This window comes from Crocuta crocuta, unplaced genomic scaffold (genome assembly GCF_008692635.1).
Source record: "Crocuta crocuta isolate KB4526 unplaced genomic scaffold, BGI_CrCroc_1.0 scaffold598, whole genome shotgun sequence".
In the NCBI taxonomy this organism is placed as follows: Eukaryota; Metazoa; Chordata; class Mammalia; order Carnivora; family Hyaenidae; genus Crocuta; species Crocuta crocuta.
In genome coordinates this window covers 73,403-83,318 of record NW_027532848.1, presented here as the reverse complement: position 1 = coordinate 83,318, position 9,916 = coordinate 73,403, and the positions used below count along the sequence as shown (strand labels likewise).

At 36.5% G+C, this 9,916-nt stretch overlaps 1 protein-coding gene across 1 annotated transcript in view; it reads right to left on the bottom strand.

Moving 5' to 3' along the window:
* Nucleotides 1-9,916, bottom strand: part of LOC144216192 (dystrophin-like) — a 68,178-nt gene that overhangs the window by 36,322 nt on the left and 21,940 nt on the right. Inside the window, exons 5-6 of the mRNA XM_077745469.1 lie at nt 7,361-7,495; nt 5,635-5,784 (exon numbers count right to left, since the gene is read on the bottom strand). Coding sequence (XP_077601595.1) covers nt 5,635-5,784; nt 7,361-7,495 — 285 coding nt within the window. The remainder of the gene's footprint in view (nt 1-5,634; nt 5,785-7,360; nt 7,496-9,916) is intronic.

Sequence of the window (9,916 nt, the reverse complement as noted above, 5' to 3'; positions counted from 1 at the left end):
TCTCAATGTGTGATTTTAAGATTTAGGAGTTTATAAAATGATTTCTTTTAGTCATCCTTAATACTTTTAAGCTCATGCTGGAAGCTTTCCTTAGAAATTGGCAAACCGGTAAATTGAAAATATTAACTTCTTACCAGGAGGCTTTTACTGTTAATATAAGGAAAAGATCACTGTGATTGGAGGTACTATGGTCATGTGGTAATGTGCTCAGGCTCCAAGTGCAAAGAGACTTGGGTCTAAACACTTGATAGCCTCTTACTATCTCTGTGGCCTTTGATATCATTTCCATTTCTGTAAAACAGGTTGTAAAAGACCTTAAAACATATGGCTATTGTGCCAACTAATGAAAAAAATGCAGGCCAAACACGTAGAGCAGTGACTGGGCCTTTGTAACCATTAGACTATTATTGTTCTTATTATGTATTTTGCTGTATCACTAATGAATCTTCTGTAGCTTGGTTAGTCTGTAATAAGTTGTAAAAATCAGATGATTTGGTCTGATTTTTGGAGCTGTTTCCTGGCTTGCTAACCATCTTCTAAATCATTACTCTGAGTAGAAAATATAGTGCCATATGATTATGAAGAGTGAATGATGCCTTTTCAAAGAATGGAAATAATTTATTACTTATCTGAATGCAAACTCACACTCTCAAATTAGGAACAGGATCTAGCATATCTCTTTTAAATATTCATAGGCAATAAAAACTCTAGCTGTTTGACTGATTTAACAGGCAATTGAATGTTACCTTTGCTCTGCATAATTGCAGCTATAAGAAACATTAGGTAGGCAATAAAAAAACCCCACAAACCTCTGACATGGGCATTTAATAGAGAAGAAAATGGGCTAAGGCTCATCTTCAAAGGGCACTTTGTTTTCTAATGGAAAAACTGTTTTTCTTTAGCCAACAAAAAAAAAAATCAAGAAAATTATGGCTTAAAATAAATTTAGAATTTTTCACTGTAACAATCTAATGTACTATATAGATTTTTTTTGAAAATAAATCAATTTAAAAACTATTACTGTAATCGTTTTATTTCCTCAGCCCCTTGGATAATTTATCCCAAGGCTCTTTCTACATTGAACCAAACATCAGTCTTCTCAACTAAATATTCAATGGGAACACCCGAATGATTAATTTAGCTAATAAATTATTAGGTATTTCTCTATTACCTAAGTANCCATTGTTTTAACTCAGAATCATATTTTTAAAGTCACAGGAGATTAAAGACTAGCACAAAGAATTTGAGAAGGATATTATCTCCAACATATGTTTTTTTCCTAAAGCATGAAATGTGCCTTTTTCTGACTGCCAAATTACTCTCAGGTTATTATTGGCTAGATATTTCATATTAGCATAGCCAGGACTGATACTGGTTTTAAGTTTATTTCAAGTTATTTACTTTTACAACATTATGGCTAATGTTGTATTGGGGTAGAAGTGAACACCTTCCAATTTTAAGACTTAAGGGCTGATGTCCTTTTATCAGTCTTCTGCATTTACCTAAGCAATGGAAGTATGTGCATTTCATTGTTTTTCATATTGGAATATATGTATTTGTTTGTTTATTCCATCTAAGCAATGGAAGTATGTGCGCACACATACACGCCAACACAAAAGAATCCACACACATGGATTTGAGGGTAGGTACTATAGCATACAATCTAGTAAAAATAAAGCACCGCTCATTTATTGAATACATAGTATGCTCTTAGCACTATAGTAAGCACTTTCCACACAGTATTTTATATTTTGCTCAGCAGATCCCTATGAAACAGGCGCCGTCATCAGAGATGGCAAAATGGAAACTTGGAAATATTACCGAAGGTCACAGAACCGAGTTGTGCAGGGATGTGCCAGTTTACCAACCTACTGCCTCTAAACAACCATCTGTTTGTGATACTAGAGTATTTCTCTTCTGCCAGCTGGCATGATGCTAAACTTTGTCAGTAGAGGGCACTGGAGTAACACGGGGGGAAGTAAGGACTTTTCTGTTCCAGGGTATTTTTACTTCTCTTTTGCTCCCATGGCTCTGTGTTGACCCATAGGATGCCTGGTGATGCTTAACTCCTCTGTTCCCAACTCTTCCTCCTGTAAATTTCAGCAGGCGCCCTCTATGCCTTCTGGCAAGCTCTGTGCATGCCCCCGTAGCAGGTTCATCAGGGGTGACAAGTCCATGGACAGCTTCCTGGTGTCGAAGTTGGTTTCCCTAAGTTCAACAGCACAAGTCGCAGGTAGCTTCCTAGCAAGTGCAAGAGGTCTCCCAGCAATTCAAGGGCATCCCCTGCAGGCTACTTCAGGCTGAATTTTGTCAGCACTGCACTCCAAGATTCTGGTGACAGAGGGTTCAGCCCACTGAGTATGTGCTAGCTCTGGTGGGGTCCACCCAGACAACTTCTTGGCCATCTCATGGGCTAGAGTCACACTCTTGCCAAACAGGTTTGAATGCCAGCCTTGGGGAAAGCTCCTCGTTTTCCTAGTCAGTTCCTTCCTTGGGTACTATGTCTCAACCTTAAGGTGTTCTTTTTGAGTTGTCTTCTGTTTTCTCTTAAAAATTAAATCCCAGTAAACATTTATAGTTATTTGTATTAATCTTTCCCTGTTCAAGTTACTGTGCTATTTCTGTGACCTGCCTAACCCTATTACAAAGCAAGGGACTAGTGCAACCCAAGATTTTCTGAGTGAATATTCAATGCTTTAACAACTCAGTTTGGATATAGCAGGATAGGTGTTCAATCAAGGTTTGTTTTTGAGGTGAATTTGTATTTATTTGGGGAAAAAGGCTGGTTCTGCACCAAAGACCTTTGCAAAATAAGAACAGAAGTCGTTTCTGTGTTACTCGAAGTTTGCAAGAATATTACATAAATGAGCCCGATGACAAGGTCAGGTCAGAAAACGATCTATTCCTAAGGATAGAACAGATAGACTGTGCATTGTTAAAGATTACAATTTGCGCCTTTTCACAGCTTAGCCAAGGTCAGTCTTACAATGTGACTTTTGATTTTTTTGCTTGAAATGCAGTTCCTGACTTGACACTTTCAAATATAAATAAAAGCACATTTCAGCTGTGCACCAAACTCCAAATTTAAATGAACTTTGAATTAGCTGCCACCTATGAAGAACTACTCTTATTCATGTCCAGTAACAGAACAAGGGTGAAAGGCCAATGGACTGTTTGGAATCCCTTTTCTAACCCTCAGTCCTTTGTACTGATATGCGTAAAGCCTGACTAAACTGCTCAAGTTTACTGTTCAAGAAAAGGCAGTGATTCAGAGCCATTCAGAAGATGGCAAGCGACCTTCACACCCATATCTGCCCCACGGTCACCTAACCATCAGTGAGCTCTGAGGGGTCTCCTATTCAGGACTTCTTTCTAATTGACATACAAGATCAAACTTCTCCCTCACTAAAATAACAGGTTTCCTGCATACTTTCTTAGCTTAAGATGCTAGCTTAGGGGGATACCATCCCCCTTGGGATCTTTCTTTCCCTTTGCAGCCAATTGTGCATACCTGCCTTCCTCCTTCCTTTTCCCTAATGTCTTTGGTAATGCCCTAAGTACTGCAGTCAACTTTATTGATAACCTACCTCATAACTCCTTAACCTCAATGGCTCTGAGTTCACCTGAAGCTATGGTGGCCAGTGTCTGCTAACACTGTAACTTTCCCACTGTAAGCACCCACAGGCCTTAATTTGACTACCCTCAACAGCCCAGAAGTGCTGGGATATTATGCACCTGAGGGCAATCCTCCAACAAAAAGAGGAGGAAATCGGTGGATAAACACTCTAATTTCCATGAGCTCAGGGGGACAATTCTGAGCGTGTTCTGGAGCACCAGTGTTCTACATGATTTCTTTAAAGCTCCCAGTGGCACCAGCTCTGTCACTCACAGTGGAAACTCACTGATAGAAGTACCCTTTATCAACCTTCCAAGCTTTCATTCCCCCCTCCCCCCACTCCCTCACTTGTCCTTGTTGGTATTATCTTCCAAATTAACTACCAGAGCCTAAGTCCTTGATTCAGGGATTGCTTTTGATTGTTATGAAACTTAAACCGGCACTTCAGGATCAATGGAGATAAAAAGTGACATGTGATTTTTCACCTCCAAACTTGCTTTTTTTCTTCCTTATTCTCTCCATCTTGTTTATAAAAAAGAAGAGATACCCAGTCAACTGAATCAGAAACCTAGATGCTCCCCTAGATGTTTCATTTTCACTGTACCTATCCCACTGCCCTTGCCTTCAACTGAGCTAAAATGTCACTTGTTCCTTGGTCTCACTACCTGCCCTCCCCTGATCTCTTATACCACATACTTTCCAAAGCCTCTGTGGAGGTAATGTGACCTGAATGTGGCACTTCTCTTCTCCTTCCCCCTTATATCTTAAACCCTTCAGTGGTTCCCTGAGTTCATGGTTAGAGACGAGGGTGTTTGAGAAGCAGAGATCTCCCTCAGGAACCATGTTCCTGCCTACTTGCTCAGGCCTACTTTCAGACACTCCTCCAACTGTACCTTATGCTCCAACAAAACCAAATGGTTTGCAGATGTGCATATATAACCACCCTCATATTTCCAAGTATTTGCATGTGTATGCCTACCTGTCTGGAATGGCCCTCCTATACTCACCCATTTGGCAATCTCTCATTCTACCTTTAAAATGTCATTTACAGCGAATTTTCTCTAGGAAAGCTACCCCAAATGCCGTCCAATGCTGACCCACACATGTGTGGCCTCTTTTCTGGGTTCTCTAATCCTCCATGATACCTTTTAACACATCTTTTTGCATCTTATAAGGATACTATTGGCTTTTATGTCCTGAACATACTAAAAGATCAGTGGATTTCTGTGAAACTACTCAGTATTTGTAAGTAATGAAAGAGTGGAACTTTCCCTACTTATTACTTAACCTTAGAAAATGGCTCACATGTTACAGACACACTTAGTAAATGGATATAAAGCTAGAGTTCATTATGATCTAATTTTTTCTTTTTGATAAATAACCTATTCTTGACTTAGGACAGTGTACACAAAACACTAATTGACTGGGTGTAATAGGTTATTTTCTCTTAATTTTCATTAAAAAATTTAAAAACCACACATGGTATCGATTTTAAGTATGAAAATTCCTCTGTTATGTATAAGATAAAACTCTTTAGTATTACTTAGGAAGAATAAACAATTTCTAGGGTACTAATAAGATCACACATATTACTAATCCATTACACATGATGATAAAATGTGTGTGCATGCATTGAGAAAGGTGGGGGGAGGGGGAGAAAGAGCCGAGGATACCTACACATGCTGGGTAACCTTAGGTAGGGAAAAGAATTCTGAGGTCAGTTAAGATCTGGTGTGGAACACCAGACTAACTTTTCTGTTTGTGGACTTGAGCACATTTCTACATTCAGTATGTCTCAGTTTTCTGTTAAAACCCAAACTTTATAATGTTTCTATAAGACAAAACAATAACGGACACATGTAAATGATTTACTCATGTTTAGCACATGACAATTTCTTAAGAAATTGGAAGCCAAGCTAATATTGAAAGTATTCTCCGTTTTATCAGAGAGGGCCAAAAGTATTCGCTAGCCATTTATGCAAACCATTTTAAAAGATTTTTTACTTTTATCATCATACCTCTTCATGTAGTTCTCTCCAACGAGAATTAAATGTCTCAAGTTCCTCATTGATCAGTTCATCCATAACTCCACCATCTGTTAGGGTCTGTGCCAATATGCGAATCTGATTCGGGTTATCCTCTGAATGTTGCATCAAATTTTCAAGTGACTGAAACACATTTGCAATAATTACTATTTCCCTTATTTCTCTAAATATATTGAATTAACACAAAATGCTCAGTATCTCCTTATTTACATATCATTAAGTTAAAAGCAATTCCAAGCAATACTTAATTGGGATAATAAAACATCAAAGACCATTGTTATAAAAAAAAAAAAAACAGGACATTTCTGCATGTATATCTTCATGGGCTTGTGGCAGGATTATGGACTGGGGCACTTAAAACTTATTCACAGTCACCTTCTTCCTTGATGTACTCTACTCTTAAACCTGGAAAGACAAAATACTCAGTTTCTCAACTTCTCTTATACCTAGTGATGGCTAAGTGACATGATTCTGACAATATATGCAGGTAGAAATTCAAGAGTAGTTTCCCTTCCCAAATTTAAAAAAAAAGGTACAACATTTAGAAAAAATCCCTTTGCCCTTCATACTTTTCACACACACACAGCTTATAAGTGGAGCAGCCGTCTTTGCACTGAAAGGCAAGAAAGATGAGAATGAAGTCCTTCCACCTGATAATTTAATAGGATAAGTGCATCATCACACCCTTTGTTCTGGCCACCAGCCTTCTACTAATGCACTGTGTGTGCTTCATCTTTTTTGGAAGATGTATCGTGTGACTGATTCATGAGGAATGCTTGGTCAATTCACATATCTGAACAGGACAAGACCAACACTCTCACTGTTCACCGATCCCTCTTCAGGTTTGACAGTTCTCTTGAGAAAAGCAGGAAGTTGGATATGATGTTTAAGTTTCTGCTGTATGTAACATTCTAGAGTCTCAATTCTATCTAAAGAAACATTTTTTTCCCATTTTCCTCACATCTTAATTTATGTACCTCATTTTAGCATATTTACATGGACTATATTGCAAATGGCCCTATATACAAAACATATGGCTAAACTACATATTCATTATATATAAAGGGTTAATCAAAAGAACAAGAAAATGGCTAGAACATCAATTATTGTTAGAAGTTCACATAAATCAAAGTTTATACATGCCAATTCCTTTAAACTTTACTTTTGAAAGGTCTTCAAAATAAAACTTGAAAGTATACTAAGATTCTCTAATACTAAAATGTATGAACATTTTAAAGATGGATTTCTAATATCAGAGCATAGCCATTTGGTACTTCACAACATTCTGTAAGGTATAAATTCATGGTTTTAAATAACTGAAAAGTATATTTCAACGCAACAAATGTAGCTTTTACACTGGAAATAACATTTTATAATATCATCCTGTTTAGCTCTACTCCAAAGAAGCAAACTTGTGCATTTACACTGTCTGTGCAGCTCTGTCTGTGGCCAGATAGAACTTCATAATTTAAAAAGGGCAGAGGTCCTCTGGAAGAGGTTATTTAAATGCTCTTTAAAACCTTGAAGGTTTCTAGAAGAAATAAAGGCTTCCTCCCAAGTGCCTGTGCGGGAGGTGGAGGTGGGGGAGGCATTAGCAGGCATTCTCGCTCTGTACTGTTTTCTTTCCCTTTACTTTCTACTTGGTACCGGGTGTCCACTGCATGTCGATTATGATCATCTAGACTAATTCACCACTTACATCAAGCACCTCAGAGATTTCCTCAGCTCCACTAGGAATATTTTCAGTGGTTTTAAGTTTGAATTCTACTTCGTTTAGCCACTTGTTTGCCTTCTCCAAGTATGACAATAATTCATGCCAGCACGCCCAAACTTCCTAAGAAAGAAATACATACCACAGATGAAATATTTCATGCGAAAGTGAACCGTGAAACTCTAGAATTTGCATTTTTTAAAACTCTGAAAATAGAACGTGTTTATTTCACATCTTTCACCTTTCCTATGCAGTAATAATTGAAAATGCAACTGGTCATGTTGATCATCTAATAGGTTTATAATTACTAATCATTAAGGAAGCATTCTATTACAGAAACTAATTAAAGAGTCAGTGGTTTACTTCTTTAAATAAAAAAGCCCTCATGAACATTAGAGTATGGAAAATAAAAGAAATAAAAGCATATCTAAAAATGGATATATAAATCTAACATCTCAAAACAATAAGCATGACCACTTTTCTGTGACCACCTTTACACTTTAACACAAACAGTAATTGGATACTTAACATTAAAGTACAGATGTAGCTATACTTTTGCTAAACTATAACATGCTCTTTAAACTTGATATCATGTGAACTTAACCGAGGACCATGGGGGAGAAGAAGGGGAAAAATAGTTGGGGAGAGGGAGGGAGGCAAAGCATGAGAGACTCTTGAATGCTGAGAACAAACTGAGGGCTGATAGGGGTGAGGGGAGAGGGGAAGGGGGGTGATCGGCATGAAGGAGGGCACTTGTGGGGATAAGCACTGGGTGCTATATGGAAACCAACTTGGCAATAAACTATTTAAAAATATTTTTAAAAATACAAGTTAATTTTAATATGGTTTAATGGGACACTGCCAACTAGTTGCAGGCACAAAACTGGATATTTGTGTTTAATGTTTTACAGATAGCAAATACAGCAAAAGTAAATCTTCTTGGATTTCTCAGCTTCGCAATTTCAGGAAAATTGGCTACATTTTTTTTAATATTAACCTAGAATTATGAGAACTCAAATAGAAACATCCTGCTAGAACAAAAACTCAGATGATAATGAATAGGAATGAGCAAAATCAACTGATTTTGTGTGTATCTGCTAAAGCTAGTAAAAATAAAAATGCAAACAAACAACGACAACAAAATTTTCCGTAATACTAAGAAGACATATTTTCAATGAAAATCTCAAATTCCATTAAAGTGGCTATACTTTTGTTTTCTTATCCACACTTTTGGGGTAGTTAGACTATTTTAAGTTTTATTTGCTATTATAAATTTGAAGTGAACATCATCAGGAATATGGATTTTTTTCATATTTCAAGTTATTTCTTTCAGGTATATTAAGAGGATTATGACATAGCTGTTTCAAGGATATGACTATTTTTAAATGGCTTTTGATATAAATTAAAAAATGATGACCATAATATATAAACATATTCATATATAAAAAAGCAAAACTTCAGGATTGCAACCAGAAAGTATAAAAAAGTATTTTATCAGTTGGGTATGGGAAAGGAGATTTCAAGTAAGACATTTTAAAAAAAAACACACACATAAGACAGAGATGAATAAATGTGATTATGTTACAATTAAACTTTCCTGTTCATCAAAAGACACCATAAGGAAATTGAAAAACAGCCTCAAACTTTAAGAAAACAATTGCAAAATATGTAACAGATGAGTAAGAAGTGAATGCCAACAAGTAAATTAAAAGGTAAACAGATATCCCAATAGAAAATGAAAGGAAAATCTGAACCAGCATTTCAAAGAAAAAGATATATGCCAAACCAATAAACATGAAAATACATCCTTCCTTATTAGTAATCGAGGGAATTACAATGTGATATGCATGCCATGTTGACTGACTGACACATATGAGAAATTTACCAATTTCAAGTGGAAGAGAAGATACATATTAACAAAAATTTGTATTTATTTATTGCTACTGGGTGTGTATACTGGAATGACCATTTTGGAAAACAATGTGTCATTCTCACTAAGGTAAATATTCACATAAGCAAGAATCCAGCAACTCCACTTTAAGTACACAGCCTCAGAGAAACTGCTTTGTGTGGACAACAAAGACAGGTAAGAGAGTATTCATTTCAGCACTTTTTGTAATAACCAAAATTTTTAGAACACCCTTGATGTCCACCATCAAGAAAATGTATAAATACACTGTATGACATTTAAACAGAGACCACAGAAGTAAAAATTTCATTACATAGAATAACATGGATGAGTCTCAGACACAAAACTACTGGGCAAAATGGGCAAGCCCTAGAAAACTACAATACTATATGTTAAGACGCTTTTAATGTTCAAAACAAGCAAAACTGAGCAATATGTTACTGAGGTGTTCATATGTCTGTGATACAAGATTTTTAAGCCAAGAAATAATCAAGGCAAATTTCTCGATTATGATTATATCTGTTGGGAAAAAAAGAGAAGATGTGCTAGATGGTAAGAATACAAAAATGGTCATTTTCCATTAGCTTTGAGATTGTAAATATTGGGCCAGCCTATAAATACAGTGGTACAATGAA